This window comes from Aythya ferina, assembly GCF_964211825.1.
Source record: "Aythya ferina genome assembly, chromosome: Z".
NCBI classification, from domain to species: domain Eukaryota; kingdom Metazoa; phylum Chordata; class Aves; order Anseriformes; family Anatidae; genus Aythya; species Aythya ferina.
The window spans coordinates 37,244,145-37,264,923 of NC_140299.1; the positions used below are offsets into that span (position 1 = coordinate 37,244,145).

A 20,779-nucleotide genomic window follows, 5' to 3' on the forward strand; every position below is an offset into this window, starting at 1 on the left:
TATGTAAGACACAATATCAAAAACCTAGTTTTGAGGTTGTTTTCTGCTTTTGTTTTATTTTAGGTCCCAAATCTGATCCCAGTTCTGATATTTAAATTGGGAAGACCTTTGGAGCCTGCACTTTACAGGGATATATTGTATACGTTGCCTGCACTGGGTGTACACAAGGTCAGAATGAAAAATTGTTAGGAAAATAAGAACTGTATCAATAAGCCAGTCATCTATTTACAAAGGAATGAGTTATTTAGACTGAGAAATCCTCAGTTTGGTTAAAATAATTGATTTGTAAGCCTCAGCATAACTTTCTAAAATTTTGGATAGGGCATGATATTTGTGTTAAATGGTGAAATGTATGTGTTTTATTGTCTGTAGTATATCATTATTATTTTGAAATACCCTAAAAATGTGCTCTTGGTTTCATTGCACGCTGAGGGTTTTTTTGTTTGTTTGTTTATTTTTCTCCTCTGGAAAACAACTTCCAGCTTCTTTCTGACATTGTGGTTGGACAGTTACATAAGTATACCTATACTTGGTTCTAACAATTTGTAAATTTGTCCTTGTCCTTGGACATAAAAAAAATAAGTGACCTCTGGTTAAAAATAATCTCTTTCAGGTTTGCGTAGCTCAGATTCTACGTACCATACACACGCTGGGTAGCACACCGAAGCTTCGAGCTGTTACTTTGCGGATGATGACCGCTTTATGGGAAAGACAGGTTAGGAAATTCTTGTAACATTACTAAGACACGTGTAACTGTAAATTGTAAATTTAATACCTCTAACCAGGGAAGGGAATTCATTTTGATGCATAGCTTACACTAATGTGTCATTATCAGCACTATAAAGTAAATGGTGGAAGTGGTGCCTTTATTGATTATGTTTCAGTGAAAAATTTCAATAGTATATCATTCAGGAAATCTGCTTTTCATTTCAGTGGGTCTCAGAGTGGAAAACCTTTTTTTTTTTTCCTTGAGAAATAGCTTTCTGTTTTGCATCACATGCAGTTGGAACAAGACCTTAATAAAAAGGCAATAGCTTGCTTGCCTGTGTATGAAGTAGCAATAGAGATTTGGTCTGTAAAGGCCAGTCAGATCTCATGGCAGCATTAGACTTCAATGGCGAAGAAAAGGAAATTATGATATGCAATAATTAAAAGGAATTAAAAGTCATGTAAAAGTGCTACCAATTGTCGTGGTTTAACCCGGCCAGCAGCTAAACACCACGCAGCTGTTCGCTCACCCTCCCCCCTCCCTCTCTGGGACGGGGGAGAAAAATGGAAAGTGAAGCCCGTGAGTTGAGATAAAGACAGTTTAATAAGACAGGAAAATAATAATAATAATAATAATAATAATAATAATAATAATAATACAATGATGATAATAGTACTGCTAATAATAATATGTACAAACAAGTGATGCACAATGCAATTGCTCACCACCCGCTGACCGATGCCCAGCCTAACCCCGAGCAGTCCTGCCCCCTCCCCCCGGCTAGCCACCCCTATATATTGTTTAGCATGACGTCAGATGGTATGGAATACCCCTTTGGCTAGTTTGGGTCACCTGTCCTGGGTCTGTTCCCTCCCAGCTCTTACTGCACCCCCAGCCTGCCTGTTGGCAGGACAGAGCAAAAGGCTGAGATGTCCTTGGCTTGGTATAAGCACTGCTCTGCAACAATTAAAACATCGGGGTGTTATCAGCACTCTTCTCATCCTAAGCCAAAACACAGCATTCCACCAGTTACTAGGAAGAAAATTAATTCTGTTCTAACTGAAACCAGGACACCAATCAAAAATCTTGCCATCAAGTTTAGAAGGTGCGATAATGATTTTAAAATTAATTTTTTTCTAGGATCGAATTTACCCAGAATTACAGAAGTTCTTGGCAACATCTGATGTGCCTTCTTTGGCTGTTGACAAAGATGCTCAGTGGGAAAAGCTGATTGCTAAAGCAGCCTGCATAAGAGATATCTGTAGGCAGAGGTAAGTAGAAGAATTAGTTATTAATCTTTGTTATCTGTCTTTGAAAGGAAAAACAAGTTTTTTTTGGAGAAGGTGCCTAATTAATTCTAGCTAGTTTGTTATATTAATTATGGATAATATTTTTCTAGCTGGGTGAGATACTGACTCAGTCATTGAAAATCACGGTAGCTAGTAAGTTTTGGATTTTATAATAAGTAACTGAAAAAACATATAAATAATTTTAAAATTAACAGTAAATGTCATCCTGAAACAAAACAAGTGTCCCATACTGATCCAGAACAGAAAATTGAAGCATGCCAACTGCAAATTATAAAAAGAGTAATGAACTATTGGAAGAAACAGCTAAGACTTTTGATCTATTCAAAGAAAGACTGGGTGCTTTTCTGAAAAGTAATTTTTTGTCACATGCAAATTGGTGGTCTTTATGTAGAACTAATAATACTGGCTGCAGAACACAGTTTAACAAATCTGTCTGGATGGTATTTTGATCCTTTCCAGTTGTCACAATCCATGAATGTTGGTATTTAGTAATAATTTACAGTTTTTGTAAAGATTATTTTTAAACACATTATCAATTACTTCTGGTTTTATGTGCATTATACCATCTCTTTGGTTTGTCATTTACCTTTTGGGTTCTATTTTTCACTTTCTTCTAACAGAAAGCTGAAATGAGTCAAAATAAAGATGGAGTTTTAATATTTAATTTTATCAAACGTTTTCCAAAAAACAGTTAAAAAAAAAAAAAAAAAAGTGAACATCGAGAGAGGAATTTAAATGCAGCTGGAGTGTTTTCTTTGACAAGTAAATGCTGTAATTAACGTTCAGGTATAAAGCACTGTTCATAGTGCAGTTAGAAATTACTTGGAAGAAAGTGCGAGCAATTAGAGAGAGCCTGAATGTTCTATGCATATAAAGCACCTCAGCAGATGGTATTCACTCAAAGTTCTTACAGAAAAGGTGAGAGGATCTACCAAATCAGTAGTTGAAGGTTTTTTGTCTGTTGTTTGTTTGTTTTTTGTTTTTTACCCTGAGAGACTGAATGGATACTAAAAGACTGGAAACAAACAAGTAGCCCATGAAGTCATTGAAGGAGAGAGACCAAAGAAATAGCTGAAGCAAAAATGTATTTGAAAAGAAAGTTCCTAGCTGATGTAAGGATGATTTATCAGGCCAAACAAAGTCTTTTGTTGCCAGAATCTGCAACGATACACAGCAGTGAGTGCCTATAGAGGACTACAAGAAAGAAGCAGAGGGTAGTGTCCTTAATAGCACACAGTAGATTTTCTTTCTTGGCAACTTCTTGATGGTATAATATTTTCAAATACATCCTTGGAAAAAGAGTTCTGTAACTTAACTATTTGGTGATTTATTTATTTATTTTTTTATTTCAAACTTGATATTTCCTGATACACTTCTGTCTGACGTTTAGAGCTCTCTACCACTTCCTCCCTTGTATTTTTTCTTCCTCTCAGTTTTGATCTATTTTAGTAGTTACTTCTGTAGAACCAACACTTAATGATTTTTTGTATATCCAGTAGAATTTGTGTGTATGCGTGAATACTGTCCTATTATCTTCATGGTTTTTTTTGTTTGTTTGTTTTTTCCTTTAGGCCATACCAGCATGGAGCAGACATGTTGGCTGCTATTTCCCAGGTATTAAATGAGTGCACAAAGCCTGATCAAGCTTCACCTGCTGCTATAGTATTACAGGGTCTTCAGGCACTTTGTGAGGCTGAGGTAAGGTTAAATTGCCTTGTCACTGTGTTTCATGTTTTGCTTGCAAACATTTTTTTTTTTTCCCCTAGCAGACTTTATTTTTTGAGTGCATTCAATTCTAACAGATTTTTTCTTCTGGTGAATAGAATTTCTTTCTTCCAGCATTAATTAACTGTTCCTGAGAGACCATACTGTGACTTTTCACTGCAGCAGGTCAGTCCTCTGTGCTTGATTTAGAATTGAAGTCAGCATTACAGTTTGTGTCAAAAACACCTTTTCATGCAGTTTTTCCTTCAGCTATGAAAGGAACAGCTGTCTGGCACATAATTCTGATTGGCTGAAAAGTATGTAAATCATCTTGTTTGTCTTACCTTCTTCCTGGACTACCCTTCTGACTCTTATTCACATAGCTTACCTAGTAGGGAAAGGAATCACTTGTAATGGGGAGGCTCCTGTTTTCATGTAATGCATTCATTAGTGATGATAAGGACAGATGAGCATTGGAACATGCTGCTGTCTCTGTTCTTGGAGGTTTTTGAGTTGCATTTGGATAAAACCTTGAGCAACGGGGCCTGATCTCATACTGACCCTGCTTCAAGCAGGAGATTGGACTAGAAACCTCCTTTCCAACCCAAATTGTCCTGTGGTTCTGTGAACCCCAGAGTTAGGATCTAAGACCCCTTGTTTTCAGTGACATCCCAGACGTGGCAATGCAGACGTGCTTAGAATCACCCTCTGGATACATTGTAGACTGTGCAGGCTGTCTGAGTTAGGGGACTAATGATAGCCTGCAGGAATATGTGATTACCCATTCACTGCCAAACAGCAATTTTAAGTTTATCCGCTTCCTGACTCTTAGTGCAGTGTTTACCGCATTGAAGCTGATCCAGTAAAAGATGCTAGCTATTAGCACATTATACATGTGCAATCACGTCAACAGTTCATGAGCAACATATAAAATGGTTAGTAGTCCATAGACATTAGTATTTAATATAGTTAAATAGCTTCAGGCGGTAGGTACAGAGAAACAACTTGTTCAGGGTAATTAATGTGTTTGGTTTTGGTATGGAGTATGGCTTTTCTTAAGCTCATAGACATTCTTTGAATGCTGGCCTGAGTATTGGTGGTGTTTTCCCAAGCTGGATTATATTTAGACTTTGTTTTTTGCAAAGAACCAGGAGCTAACTCTATAACAAGTAGACTATCACATCCTATTAAAAAAAAAACATCATTTGAGAACAGAAGTACTGGACTACTGGTGAGAAGTGGGAAGGCTGAGACGACTCACGGTACTCAGAGTAGAAGAAAGGGAATAATCACTTTATGGACGCTGAACATTTTCCTTTCCTAATTCTTACAGGCCATCCTGAGACTGCTTTGTTTCCCTAACTTCATGACAATATAATGCTTTGAGAGACTAGACCTGTCATGTTGGGATACTGAAACTTTAATAGAGTATATTCCCTTGTGTTTTGGTAAACTGGGTAACCATCTGGGGGTAAGTAAGGCAGTCTATCCTTTTTTTAGTATCTAGATTCCAGTCTGCAGAGCAGGCACCCGACAAGTTGTAGTCAGAGGGTTTTGTTTTGGTACTTTCTCACTTTCTGCCATGTGAAAGGGATTTTATTTCTTTGAGTTTTTCAGTGTGCAGCTGCTTAGGCACAGGGTTTTAGTGAGCGCCTGATTTTTAGTCAACTTCTGCACTGGTATAACAAACTACATTTTCTTATGTTTAGTGTTGACATAGTTGATGAGGGAACTATATACATTGGGTGACTTGTCAAAGGAGGGTACTGAGAGTCTCAGAAAGGCTTCTTTGTAAAAGTAATGCTGTAGTAAAACTTGCTGTAACATTGATTTTTTTTGGTCAAATGTTGTGGAAGAATAGTCTTCCAGTTCATTGACTGCAGTAATCATTTGGTGTAAATGTAAAGGCTTTATGCAAAGTAAATAACACTACATGAATAGCATTGGGAGTATTAGCTTTACTTTTGCATGACTTACAAGAAGGGCTAAGCCCCTTTTAAAATTTTCTTTGTGTGTCTAACTAAAGGTCTTCATGACTAGTACACAGTGACTTGCGCATCAAAAATGTAAAATACACACAGTTCTTGCCAGACCACATTTCCTGTTTCTGGGTAATTTTTTTTTTTCCTAATGTGATTTTAACAGAAGTCAGTGTATTTGCTATGAGGCCATCTATCCTGGCTTCTAATTGGTTTCATGTGTCAAGTACTGTATGAAAGCCAAGAAACATTCAAGAATGAAACTGCTAGGCATAGTATTTTAAGCCCCTTACCAGCCTTTTTGTGGAAGTGGTTTCTTGTTGTTTACTTCCTCAATCGACATTTATTTGTTTTATTGATCAGAAAGTAAACATCAGAGCAATATAATGAACTAAAAACTTATTTGAGAACAAATTATGTTGACTGAGTTTGACATTTAGAAGGAATTACGAAGCAGGATGTTGTTTAAACAGCATACACTTCATAAATGTATTCTTAAAAACATCAATCTGTACTGAGATATTATCAGAAAACCATTACATTCTTCTTGGACTCAAAGTTTCTCTTTACCAGGTCTGATTCATGTCTCACTGTCATCTTCCTTACTTTGTATCACTGGTCTTGTACATAATTAACAACCTAATTTATATTTGAACTCTTCAGCCAGCAGTGGCTTACCTGTGCAGAATATATGTTGAAGGGAGATGCCAGGGTCTCTGCTTTGTGCCCGAATAAGCTCTCTGTATAGGCAGGAGTTTTTCATAACAATTAATGGACAAATAAAATAAGTTGCCTAGAAACCTTATTGGCCTGTGCTGAGTCCAGCTGGTCTGCTGAACACTTAAGAGTCAGAATATATGCAATTGTAAGGATACGTTTGATTTTCTGATTGCCTGTTGCTGCTGCTAAAAGTGCCTCTGCTTCTTTTTTTTTTTTCCATCTGAACTTACTAGATAAAAATCATGTTACCAGCTTTGCTTTCAAGTCAGCCACCAAAATTTGTTTCAATGCATGTTCGTTGCTGGTGTGATTTCTGGTTTTTGAAAGCTGGAAGTATCAAAAGTACATTGGCAGTGTAAACTTGATTCTTCTTATGATTGTATTATATTACATGATTACACACAGTTCCTCTGTCTACACCTGCCAAAACACAACATCTTAATCTTGGAAATATTTGCTACAGTGATCTGGCATTTTCTGTGGCATACTGGTGCAGTGTAGCCAGTGTTAGCACATTTTCTTCCGTCTTTCTACCTATTTTTGCTGTCCCAAGCTTTTCTATTGTATATATTTTGTTAATTCATTTGATTTTTATTACTATCATTTTTATTGTTTTAAGACTGGAACAAAATTCTAACATTGTCTTCTGGTTTCAGCAACAGGATAGTGAGTACTCTTGCAGTCTTTGTAAGAAATGAAATATAGCAGTAGCTTTCTGGACACTTGAGTATCTTCAGGAAGACTGAAATCATTAGCGTGTTTTAAGTGAAGAAGTTACTAACTTTCTAAGCTTAGGAAAATTTGATTTTCTTCAGAACACATAATATGACAATAAATATATATAAATACATATATGCACAATAAGTATATAAAAATTAAATGTTGTCTTAAACTGTGCAGTAAATGTTGTCGTAAATTGTGCAATTTAAAACACTAACAGTGGTTTCAAGTTGTATTTTACATCTTCTGTTTGCTTTTCAACTTCATCTATTCATTGCATGCACAAAATAAATTAAGGAAAACTGTGATCTAAATGCTTAGCAGAAACTGGAAAACTGTGTAGTCCACAAGAATTCCCATTTTGTAGCTGAAACTTCATTGTAAGCATTTCATATTTAAATGCAGACAGACTGGATATGATGATCACAGCCAGCCTTTCTTTGTGGAAATGACACTGAGGTGTGGTTCTGCTGTTAATGCTCAGGATTAATAGAAGTGCTTCTGCCTCTGCAGCACCATCATATCAGCTGATTTCATAGAATCATAGAATATCTTCAATTGTATGGGACCCACAAAGATCAGACCCTATGTCTGAGAGCACTGTCCAAATGCTTCTTCAACTCCAGCAGACTTGCTGCTGTGACTACTTCCCAGGGAGCCTGTTCCAGTGCCCAACCACTCTCACAGTGAAGAACCTGTTCCTAACATCCAGCCTGAACCTCTCATTTTGGAAGCATGTTGGAATATTGGCTAAAATATGTTTAAAAGAAAGATGGGTTTATTTACTTTGATTTATTCCTGTATTGTATTTGTCTTTAAATTTCAGAAGGCAACAGGGGTCTATCTTTTGTTAACGTAGTGGGTTGCAGTTATGTAAAGCAATGGTATGACCTTTACTTTTGCAAGTTGCAGGTATTTCTCTAGCTGGCTCTTAGATACTTAATAGCAGAGGATATGTCTGGTGGCTTTTGCTACAGTTACATGTTCTGGAAAAATTTGGGTAAGTTTTGTCCTAGTTGTAGTTGGGAGGAGATAGAGAATTTCAGGCAATCATTGTGAAAAATGTGGGGTTGCTCTGCAATAAATGGAGAATAGAATAGTTGACATGGGTATCATCATATTTATTATTTGAATAAACAGATTCAATGGTAAGATTTTACAGAAAAGCAAGAGAGGAAGACAAATAATTGAGGAATAGCCACCTGAGGATCATGTGGGGACAATGACAGGCTGAGCAATCTGGTTTGTCTTTCTATTGAACCTACCAGATTGGTTTTAATAAGAACTACAATTGTACTGGGGTACCATTTTTCTTTTGTGCATACTCTAGTAAGTGATCTCAAGGTTGCTAAGAGGTGATGGAGTTGTTTAGAAAGCTGTTAAACAAGGCCTATTCACAACTGTGTTTTCTAGGTTAGAAAGCAATGCTGCTTTGGTTTTTCAAAATTCCATAAGTTTTGAGCAGAATAAATGTCTTGACTGCAAAAAAATAAAATAAAATATATAAAGGAGAAAAGCCCTCTTCTTACATGATGCTGCCTCAGGATAGAAAATATATAGGCTGCAAGATAATTGTCACATGCTAGTGGTCACATAGAGCGATCAGCTGTGCCAACCACAACCTTGAGAATTGCTCCTACACAAGTGTTGTGGTCCACAATCCACCCAACAGGAGAGGCAACTTGCTCTGTGTAACTCGCTTCTCATTATTTCTACTGCTATATATCTGCTACTTCTAGAGCAGTAGGTCACATAAAGTAGGAGTGCGTTTTATCTCTTTGACATCAGGAAATCTTAGCTTTTATTTTTTTCCCTTCTAGTAAATACATTTCTGTTTAGTGGTTTGTCCAGAAGTAAGCTTGCCATTTTAAAGTAAAACTTAAATATAACAGGAAAACACAGTGCATTCTGTTTTATATTTTTACCGGAAGTACTGAGAGCTCCAAAGTTATATGGTTATCATACATGTATATCTTTGGTTAGAAAGATTGTCTTTCTAATGGTCTTCTTACCTGTTATCCAAAAGCGGATAATGTATGTGATACTCTAGGACAGAATGAAATGAAACTGTCTTTGTTAGCTTATCATTTAGTAGTCATCCTTTAATCAGACTCCACTAATACACAAATTTATTTGTTTTTCTAAATAGTAATTCAAGGTGTATTTTCTGTTTCCAGACAACCAGTTCATTACCAAGTTAAAAATTCAAGATAGCTTATAAGTGTAGTAAGACCTTACTGTGTTAATAGACATGTCTGTTCTTCTGGGTACTGAAGAGATATTTCTCATTCTTGCAAATAGTGTGTTTCAAGAGATGGGAAGGGGAGGCATCGTTTTCACTCGCAATGTAATCAGATTAAGTGTTTCTAGCCTTCAGTGTTCGTTACCATAGAAATATTCCCATGGGTTTTCAATTCATAAATCGGTTCAACTCAAAAGGCATCTCCAGTGTTTGAAACTGTTCTCTAACGTGTTCTTTGCAGGCAGTGAAATGACTGCTTAATTCAGCAATTAGCTGTGATATTGAGCATGTTGTTTTTCTCAATATGGAGTAATGCTAAAACTGTCTTTTTCAATGCTTTTATGGAATATGTTAATAAACATCTCGTCATTTAATTTCATTATATAGGTGGATTTGTATTTGTCTCTGAGTCTTCCATTGTTTTGTTTTAATTTCATAGATCTGGAAAAAAATTTCATAACAGTTGCACTGATTGTTTAAAGAAAAGTTTTAATTTGCAGTTCTGGAATGTTTCCCCTTTAAAAGGCTCAGTATATACTTCTTTTTTCTTTTAGACTTTGGTTATATGCCCTGCATTCTTATGGGTTTGGGTGTTTTTGTTTGTTTATTTTGGTTTTGTTTGGTTTTTGCTTTGTGGCTTTTCCCGTTTTGCTCCACTGTTGTTGTCTGAAATCTGAAAGATAAATAGTAGCAACAGATAACAACTCTGACAGAATTATTTTAGACATAATGACAACATCTGAAAAGTGAAATTCTCCACAGGGAGCAGTGTGGGATTTGATCAAATGCTTCAGGGAAATTATTGAAGTTTTCACTAAAATATATTACTCCTTACAAAGAGAAAACACTGGCAACTGGAAAAACATTGCAAGGAAAAATGGTCAATTTTTTGTACCCATAATAGTGTCTGTTTTCCTATGGAATACAGGCACTTCTCTTTGTGATCTTTTGGATAATTCTTCAGCTACAGCTATACAACTGGCTGAATATCTTATGCTCATTTCCTAGTGCCTAGAAATGCCAAACGTTATATTGTATTGACTGCTCATTGAACCATCATACAGATCCTGAAAGACAAAGATAAGCCAGGTAAAGATTATTTTTATATCCAGGAAAAGCTAAGTAGAGCCAATCATGTCTTACTGCTGTGTTGTAATTACAGTAGCAGTGTGCATATATTCTCATTATTTTCTTCACTATATTAAGTAAATTGAATAAGTTGTGTTGAATAACTAAGTAGTAGTAAAGACTTAGTCTTTCAGCTTGATGTAAGATAGGATGAATATGGAAGACATCACTAATGGCAGCAACTCTTCTAACACATAGACATGTTCTGGACACCTCACCCTGAATGTTCTCAGTTACCAGATACTGCAGCATCCTCCTCTGTCAGCTCTCAGAAACAGGCTCATTGATGAGTTGACTGCTTTTTTGATATCAAGTGTATATTAGTCTTACAGATAAATTTACCTAATAAAGAGTTATAGATGAATGGTTTAAAAGGCAACAACAAAAACTTCTGATAAAACTTACATCAGAAGAAGTGCATGTGGGACACCCACATACAATATCATCAAAGAATCACAGAACGGCTTGGGTTGGAAGAGACCTTAAAGACCCCCCTATACTATGTGCGGAAATGCAGTACAACTGCGGCTTTTCTGTCAGTATTCCTTTTTACAGTTAGGAGAAATCAAAGCCTTTTCATTCTTCCAAGGTCTCTAAGAAAATAAAATTCCAATGCCTGCTTCCTAATCCTTTCTTATGATCCAAAAGCTTAATCTCTCTCTCTCTCTCTCTCTCTACTGTAAAATTTTATGCTAATAATATGTGAATTTCTGAATTTCTAGGCATAGTGTCTTAAATGCTTTAATAAGTAGTTGCTAACCATTATATAGACTCATGACTTTGAATTACAGGTAGTTTGTTAAAGTATGTAAGAAAAATCACAAACTTAAGCACAAAAAGTGATCTCATATTTAGTGAGACTGTTTATGTATTTAAAACTAGGCTGAAAATAGAATGCCTTTTTGTATTGAGGCCTGGAAAATGAAGCATCTTTACAGAATATTCTTCCAAGTACCTTGCAAAAGAACGAAGTATCTATTGACTTGATAAATAGAACCTTTTTTTTTTTTTTTTTCTGTGAAACAACGCTGTAATACGAGGGTTGATGAAAATGTAATTTACAATGCACTTGTGAGCCATGAAAGTCAGAGTTGGCTGGGGCAAAAAAGTTGAGCAATTTGGCGTTGCATATCAAGTGCAGAATGTGGATGGGGAAGAAGTTCTTCAATCTGATATAAATTTTAGCTATTAGATTAAGTAATAAAGATATATACATAAGAGCATGTAATAAAGATATATACATATTTATATATGTGTTGAGCAGATCCGTAAGACTTCACGTAGTTTTAGCTTAGCATAGTTGTAACACTTTCCACTTCATCTTGGATAGGAATTAGAATTCTTTTCTGATGGTCTTTTTTGCCACCTAACCCCCAGGACTGTTAAGTTTTGAAACTTAATTACTTAGCTTTCCCTACAGGTATTAAAGAGCAAGGTAGAATTCTTTCAATGTGGTGTTATCTTTTTGTTAGAAGAATATATTTATTTATTTATTCATCCATGCTTTCTAAGCTGAAAAATATCAGCCTCAAAACCATACCCTTCAAGGTGCTCTGAGTATAGGATTTCATTATCTGTAATGACAAGTTACTTTGCTTTTCAGGATATATTTGTCTTATAACCATATTAGTGTTCTGAATTGAAAAAACTGCAAGAGCATGAATTCCCAGTTTATATTGGATTCTTTGTAGAATGGATGTTTGCAGATGCTCTTGGTTTTAGCTGCATTGACCAAATTTTGGTGTAGTTGATTTTTATTTTAATGAACTAATACCTTGGGATTGGAGAAACATATGTAAGGGGCATCTATCCATCACCTTCTATTTAATGCAAAGTAACTTTCTGGCCCCTAATAGGACTGCAAGGGGAGATTTAAAAGGGTAAGGCTAGCTACTGTCTGATGAGGACTTGGAATGTAAATTAGAAGACCCCAAACTAATAGAATAATAAAATAAAAATAAATTCCGTGATTTTCAACCAGTTCCACAGTATTTCTAAGTTAACAGTTAAAAGTATGTTACTGTCTCTGTCTTCTTCGCAGAATGATTTTTTCTTCATGTTTGTGGTTCATTTTTCCTTTAATGTCAGTTGTTCAATACATGAACTGCTTAGTTAAGGGCTCGTGAAGTTATGGTATTAGTGTTTATTTTAGTTTGACTTCTTTTCAATGCCTTCTGGATTCCTGCAGTTTTACATTCCTTCTTTCTGTTCCGCACATTTATTGGGATTTGGTTGGGTTTAAACATTAAGGACATTTTGTTTTGGAGGGCTCCCGAGGAACATAGCTTTCTCTGCCTCCATCCGGTTGAACTCCAGAGACAGCCTGCTCCTAAGCTAACTAAAGTCAAGTAGAGTGGTTGTGTTTATGAATATGGATTCTGCATCTGCAGCTTTATTTGTACTGCTGCAATACTCTTATTTATTCCTATTGGATAGCTGCTTTATCTGATGAGGTTTCATGTAGTATTATTGTATGACATCAGTGAATACATTGTGAGATGGTTAATACAAATGAATTTTTAACGTGCTTGTAGCTGCTTCTTTTTTGTTTGTTTGTTTTTAATGCAACCTATATTAATTCATATTCCTGAATAGGAAGAAAGAAAGCAAGTGCTGGAAGCAAATGTTATGCCATGCAGGTTGGGGTTGCTGTTATTAATGATTCCTCCAACTTTCCCTTCAGGTTGTTTGCATTCGTTCTACGTGGAATGCTCTGTCACCGAAGCTGAGTTGTGATACAAGACCCCTTATTTTAAAAGCACTGAATGAATTGTTTGCCCTGGTTCCCTCATTAACAGTGAATACAAATGAATATGAGGTATGTTCCCATTGTCTTAGGTGATTCTTTTTCTTTTCATGTCTCTGCATATGAGTTTTGTAAGTGCCTGCTTATTTTTAACTATCTTTAAAATTGCACCCCCTGCCTAATTAATTTCCGTAGAGTTTCATGATTTTAGCTTGCATTAATGAATCGGAAGAGCTAGGTAAGAAATTCCATTGTAAGGCTGATTAGATGTTTCCCCCTTCCCAGAATGTAAGGACACGTGAGTGTGTTTATAGTTCAGACCTGTGCCCCTTCCACTTTCCTAGTTCAGTACATGTTGAAGCAGCAGATTGTGTAAGGTAACGTGCCTTTATTTCAACTGCTTATTTGCTTAAAGAAAATCTCAGTTCACGTGTTGTTTGCTTTTATAGAAATTCAAAGCTCAAGTTATCAGCTTCCTTTGGAAAAACACACAAAACAAGGTAGGTAACAACTGAAAATATTAATAACAATATTAAGGTTTATACATTTGTGTCAAGAAAAGGTTATCTGTGTCAGCAATCTCATTTTCTTCTTGTCATCCACTGTTCAACGCTGTTTTTGAAGCAGTTTGATGCACATGAAAAGTGGTAGGGTGGTTCTGAGATATACAACTCCCAATAAAAGTTGCAACACCAAAGTAGTTTGATTCTCCTGGTAGACTTCATCATTGACAAGGTAAAGCTCTTGGTTAAGCTGAAGCTGTGATAACTAACTCAATTTGGAAAATGCCAAAAACAGGGCTTTAAACTAACTAGGTAAGTACAACATGTGTAGGTCAGCACAGACCAACTACACAGGTGTGTACACCTGATTTCTTTGCTGGGGTATTACAACAGTGGGAGTGCTGGGCCATTGTAGCTCTAAGGCTAATAGAACCAAATAAATGTATTTTAAATGTAGTTCATTCTTCTACTTACTTACACTTAATACAGTAATGAAGTATAGCAAAATACAGTAATGGAGTATAGCAATTGGAATATCAAGGCCTATATCATTGGTCTTTTTATTTGGCATTTGTATATAAAAGTAAGCAAGAAATTTGGAGAGTTCCTCAGGAAAGCATTGCTGTCTAAAAAAAAAAAAAAAAAAAAGTACAGTTATTCTTTTTCAGTGTTCAGTGGTTAGGCTTTTAGTTTGTGGTTTCCAGTATAAAACAATGCCATATGCTATGCTTGTGATTTTCTTTCTGCTGATTTTCTAGGATGCTATTGTAGCAGTTTCAGCCTACAAAGCCCTTTCGTCGTTCGGCTCTGAAGAACATACAATTCTTCACCTTCCTGAACAGGTAGCGATGTTGTATGTTCAGCGGTGAAGACATGTCACTTCCAGCTTACATGAGGTGTATTTTCTTAGAAGGATGTGTCATCTGTATGAGACAACCCTAGGAACTTCATAGAAGGAAAATGGACTCCTGCTAGTGAAATGGGATGGTATTGCATATGATTAGCATAACTAAGGTTTATGCGAGAAGAAAGCCACAAGTGGAGGCTAAGCAAGGGATAGGCAGTCAGAAGATAGTTTTGCTTCTTTCAGTAGTTAAGTAGTTAAGTGGGTTATTTGTTGGGCCCTGATTTCCATTTTATGGTCTTCTAATAATACATGCAATCGAGCCTTGACACTAAGGAGCTCTTTTATGACTGCAATAGATGGAACAGTATTCACTTGTGCTTAGTACTCTCTTATTCCTGAAATGGGCAAGTCGGTTTCGGAAGCATGTGTTTCTTTGGAACTAAGATGAAAACTTTTTCTGTGTTTGTTTTGAACTTTTAAAGCATGATATTTTACTTTGTTGTTGTTGTTGTTGTTGTTGATAAAGGCAGCCAGAAAGGAATTGAAGTTATTTATTGGACAATTTCTTAAGTATGTAGAGAGCTGCTAAAATCCGAAACTTCCTTCTGATCTGTTGACTCAATAACCTTACAAAATGAAATAGTAGAAGGAGAAGAACATGTAAGGTCATCTATGTGAATTATTTTCTGCCTTTTTAGAATAACCTTGTAAGATAGACTGAGCAATAGTTGGTACTACATTGGTACTTTATGATGTAGTAAATGTTTCTGTAAGATTTTATTTCCTGCCTTATGACATGATTGGCTCTGTTTGGGAGTTGTAACTGCCTATTATGAAAAGGCCAAAACAAGCAGCTTTAAAATTAAAAGCTATACTTTCTTTATATAAATCAACGAGAAGAGTTGAGCATAAACCTTGCAAGTGAAGAATGCTTTTGTGTAGAAGAGCACAAGATAGAAAGAGGGAAAGCTCTTAATGCTGCTGCAATGCTAAGTCCGTATTTCAGTGTTATTGACGCTGCTACTTTACACTTGTTAGAAAACAAATATATTTTCATTGAAAGCATTGTGAATATGTTGTAGTTCTTTAAATTCTCAAAACTTACACAAAAATACCATTTTAAATTGAAAATGCTCTGTGCATATTAAAGTGCCAATATAAAACATTATTTTTCTCTTTGCTAGAAGAATCAGAATTAAAATTAAATTTTAGTAATACTATTTCAGTGCATGACTGTCAAGATCAATTTCATTACTAGAAATATTATGGATTTACATATCCATGTGATTTCTATCAACCAATTCTGCATTTAATGTAGGTACAAGGAAAGCTTTAATTCTTTCAGCTTCAAATTAATGAAATTGAGTGTATTAATGGAATAGGGAACTTTTTGTATTTAATTGCTATTTTTGACATTTGGAATCATGAAAATTAATGAGGATTCAGAGGTTTTGTGCTGACATTTCATTTTTTTAATCTTTTAGGCACGAGGAGAAATTAACCCGCTGGAAGAGACAGACATGAATGAAGAGGAGGAGGAGAAGGAGCTGGACCTTTGTGTTCCAGGTTCTTCATATATCAAACTGTTGTTTCTAACACCAGCTTCTGTTTTAGGAGGTATAGTATTTTCAGTATTTACGTTTGTTTTGCAGATTTGTAACAACGACTATACAGGCCTTTGGCTTTCTTATAATGGAATGTCATGCTAAAGAGCAGCCTGATTTTTTTCTGTCATCTGAAAAATTACAGGGAAAAAATATAAAGTAAAACTTGAAAGAACATCAAAACCTGCAACCCAGTCTTAGGAAAAGAGTGGGTCAGAGGTCCTGATGTTGGGAAAAAAACATTGTTATTTAAAAAATCATTATTTTAAGTGTTTTGTCCTATAGCAAAAGGCAGTTGCTTGTTATTTGCTTTTAGTGTCCAAGTGGCTGTTGTTTCACGCAAGTGCAATTTCAGCAGGGAAGACCATGCCGACATTTTTAAATTCAAGTCTATATTTTATGTTGAAGAAGAAGAAAAATAAAACAAACAAAAGAACAACAACTATAGCAATCACCACTAAACCCACAAAACCTAGTGTTTTATAAAAGTTTTCCCAGTATAAAGAGCACCACATGCTTTCTAACTGTGCACAAATACTACTAAAACAGTGCAGTATACAAAAACTAATCAATTAATGAAGATAATCGTGCTAAACTTAATTTAAGTTATGTATATTGATACTGAAGTATGCTTCAAGGGGTGTTGTTTTGGTGATGCGCTTACTTTGACACCTAGGCAGTTGAATCACCTGTAGTGTTCATTGGTGGGGGTTTTGTTTGGTTTTGTGTTTAAGTTCACTTAATTACTACAGTTAATGCTATCTTCCACTTCCAGTTAGAAAATTGTGACACTGGTGCATGGACACAGGCATTGTTGTTTCACTGTTAGAATGCCTGAGATTAGTTTGTGATTGCATCCTGCAATGAGATAGTTAATCTTTGTTGTATTTTCCTCTAGTTAGGGTTCCTAGCTGTTGATGAAATACTCTGTGTTTAAGTCTGGAATACATGCAACCTCACCTAGAGAAATAACCTATATAATTATTGAATTCTGGAAGCTTGCAGGGAAGACTGGCATAACGTGCTTGATGTTCCTGAACAAAAGCTTTAGTGACTGGCAGAGGTTGTGAATTTTCACTCTCTGAACAGTTATGAAACCATATCCCAAGAGCCACTAGGTCTTCATTCTATTGGTGCTGAATCTATGCTGTCATACCTGGTGGAATTTTGCTGTGACGTGATACTGAAATCTTATTGCTTGGAGGCAGAAAGATCTAGGTGCTTTTTAGGAAATCTCCAAGTCTCTATTTCTCAAACTTTCCCCTGAAGTCCTTGCTAGAGCACACTAAATAAACTAAAAGCACTTGCTTCCTCTAGAGATCTCTCTTGCTTTTCCTTGCTGAGTCCTTAAACTCTAAATTGCTACTTTTTCCTCCCTCCATCCCTCTTTAATCCTTGCAAGGGGAGGGAAAATCTTTAACTTTTTCATCCTCCACATACTTCTTCCTGAAAAGATGAACACTTAACTGATATGGTAACTGCAGTTAAAACACAGACCTCCAAGCAGAAGGTGGTCTTGCTGCTGGCATTATTATTAAATTACAGGATTTTTTTTTTTCCTAAGAGACTTCTCCAGCTCTGTGTGAGGAAAATGCCCAGGCTTACAAATCTACAGGATGTGTTTATGCAACAGAGCTGAGAAAAATCAGAAAACAAAGTAAAGGTAGATTTTCTATGGCTAGTGGTGAGAACATGCTCTAATTCTACTTTATCATAGTTGTCTGCTTATGTGAAGCATTGAAAAATTAAGTTTTGAGCAGTATCTTCCTCAACCTCCTTTAAAACTTATTTGTCATTTCAGTTTTTGTATTGTGTCAAAGCATTGGAGTCCACAAGGAGGGGAATGGATATGATGATATTTGTTACAGATTATTTTTGATTTCAGTAGTTTTTCGTCTTGAATTTTGTAAAATTGAAACCTGTTAGTCAGAGAGTTAAAAAAAAAAAAAAAAAAAAAAAAAATCACGTATAACAAAATTGTAAAATTCAAACAACAACTAGTTTTGTTATTGTTATTCAGAGAGTATCTCTGCAGGAAAGTTGTGAAGAATTTTGTTTATGTAAAGTTACATTTTTTTCCTTCAGAATGATTGCAAACTTTAAAATAAGATTTTTTTTTTAAGCTGTCATTTGCTTCACATGTAGATGTTCATGAAATCTACCCAGATATTTCAGTGCTTTTCTGTCTGGCAGCCTAGATCCTTGGGTTGTATCTCTTGCACAAAGAATTGATTTTAATGCAATTCAGTCCTTTGGCATGACTAGCAAGTGCAGTAATACAACAACAGTGAGTATTCCTTGTCTTAGGGTGTCTCTGTGAATGTGGATACTTAACAACAGAGAAAGAAATGAGTTGGCCTCTTCCAGAGTTTTTCTCTATTGCTGTAAACGCCCTAAACAGAAAAGCTCTTATAAATTTATAGGTGTGTGGATAGTGTTTTTCTGTCGTCAAATTTAGTTTTCTTGGAAGCATATATGTCCTTGAGAAATGTGGACATAGATTTATTTTTTCTTTCAATCCCCGTAGTGAAATTTGCGAAATGCATTGTGAGGTTTTTGTATGAAATATGTTGGCATTACGTGTAGAAAAAAAAAACCACAGATATAGGTACCATTCCTGCCATGATATAAAAGCCTATCAGATTTAGACTACTACTCTATTATGAAGTTGATTTGGGAAAGAATATTCCCAAAAAATATAGTAACTTGGTGAAAGTAGGAGATTTAAGGAAGCTCCAGTATAAACCTACTTTATTTCAAGCTGTGAGAGGTATTTCTGGGAACTAAGAAAGACAACTTGAATGATGTTTTGTCTCCTATGTTCTCAAGTTTCTAGACAACACAGGGCTACATCTCATTTGAGAACTTGTGTGCCAAAGTTTCAAGCCTAGTTACTATAAATCCCCTTAAAACTTGGTTGTATAGTAAAAGCACTAACAGACTCCTAAACATATCAGGTTGGCAAGGTGCTTGAATAATGCTGGCTCTTAGCTGCTATGTACTAACACCATGTATGTCATATGCATGTGCTTGTATAGTAGATAGAGGAACAAGATCTTTTTCTCTAACATGTAAGAAGTACTTCAGATTGACTTCACAAATGAGCGGTAGTTTTATATTAATTCTGTAAACTTCAATCCTAGCTAGACTATAAAATGAATGGCTTAAGAGCACAGAATTTAATAAACAACGTCTACTGCTATGGTCTCTGTCTGTATCCCATTTGCATAGACACGCTATACTTCCATCCACCCTCTTCATTGCACTTCTCTTAAATCTCCTTAAGAACAATCTGTTTGCAAAGACAAAAATTATTACTAGATTGGGAAATATGATTTAAATTTCTCATTTGTTCTTCTGCAAACCTGTGCCAGTGAAACTAGTGTAACAGTAAAAGAAAACAATGATTAGCTCAGAGAGTAGTTCAGGCTATTTTTCTTCTCTGCCCAAGTGTCTGATAAGACATTCAGAGCTTCTTGAAGTTGCAGTGGCAGTTCCTTGACCTTGAGCTTCATTACTGGATTATCTAAGCATACATGCCCTGAAGTATAGATGTCCATCAGCTGGGGTTTTCCATTGTTTGTTTGTTTTCCCAGTCATCAGTCTCTGATGTTGCCTTTCCTCTGTGATCCCATCTTTGTGCTTTATCCAGCATTTGAAGAGTTTGCAACATCACTTGTGAAGCAGGAGATGACCAACATGCCCCGTGGTGTGTATCATTCTGCTCTGAGAGGAGCTGCCACACGCTCAGACCAGGGGAAGACTGTGGCAGGTGTTCCAAATTTCTTGCTGAAAATGTATGAGAGGAATAAACAACCAGGAATGACGCCAGGCCTTGCAGGTAGGGTGCCACTTTCTTGGATTTTAGTACGTATATGCACTTTAACCCAATGATTTATTGGATCAGAATCTGAGAGTGAATCTGCTTAAGAAACAGTGACATCTTAGCTACTTGCATACGTTTACATATGTCACATAGGCTTTAAGTTTGTTGATACGATTTAGTTTTATATCTTTTTGGGTTCCCAGATGTCACATGTAAAACTTGTGAACTATATCAAGAGTATTTTTTATTAAGCTTTCTTTTTCCTTCCCTCCCTCTTTAAGCTGGCATGCTGCTGTGTTACGATCTTCCAGTCCATATCGGCAAAGATGGCAAGCCTATTAATCGCTTTCTGGCTAGCAGGGGACACAATTTCCAGCAAATGTTGGTAGCGCTCATTCATGAGGTAAGGTGCTAGATTTTGCCCCCCTCCCCCCCCCCTTTTTGGAAGTGTTATGCCTCCTTCTTCTCTCATTTGTTTATGCTAATTAGTAAGAAGTAACTACAGCAATGCCATTTGTGAATGTGTCATAATTAACAAAAGTTGCTGTGAAGAATGGTTGAATTGAACAGGTAAATGCATTTTTGAGTGTTTACTGTAAAAATCAGAACAACAAAAAGCTGGCCTTTGCCTTTTTCTGCCTTGCATTGCTATTTACACCTTCCTTACACCTGTTGTGTCTAACCAGTTCTAGTTGAATAGAAAGTCTGAACAATGATGGGGCTCCATGGGGAAATGGCATC

The 20,779-nt window shown here is 36.0% G+C and overlaps 1 protein-coding gene across 1 annotated transcript in view; it reads left to right on the forward strand.

The window, feature by feature from the left end:
* Positions 1–20,779, forward strand: part of FOCAD (focadhesin) — a 122,207-nt gene that overhangs the window by 55,064 nt on the left and 46,364 nt on the right. The window contains exons 13-22 of the mRNA XM_084504906.1: positions 64–168; positions 614–715; positions 1,850–1,980; positions 3,591–3,717; positions 13,196–13,330; positions 13,708–13,758; positions 14,520–14,603; positions 16,093–16,225; positions 19,865–20,053; positions 20,320–20,441. Coding sequence (XP_084361032.1) covers positions 64–168; positions 614–715; positions 1,850–1,980; positions 3,591–3,717; positions 13,196–13,330; positions 13,708–13,758; positions 14,520–14,603; positions 16,093–16,225; positions 19,865–20,053; positions 20,320–20,441 — 1,179 coding nt within the window. The remainder of the gene's footprint in view (positions 1–63; positions 169–613; positions 716–1,849; positions 1,981–3,590; positions 3,718–13,195; positions 13,331–13,707; positions 13,759–14,519; positions 14,604–16,092; positions 16,226–19,864; positions 20,054–20,319; positions 20,442–20,779) is intronic.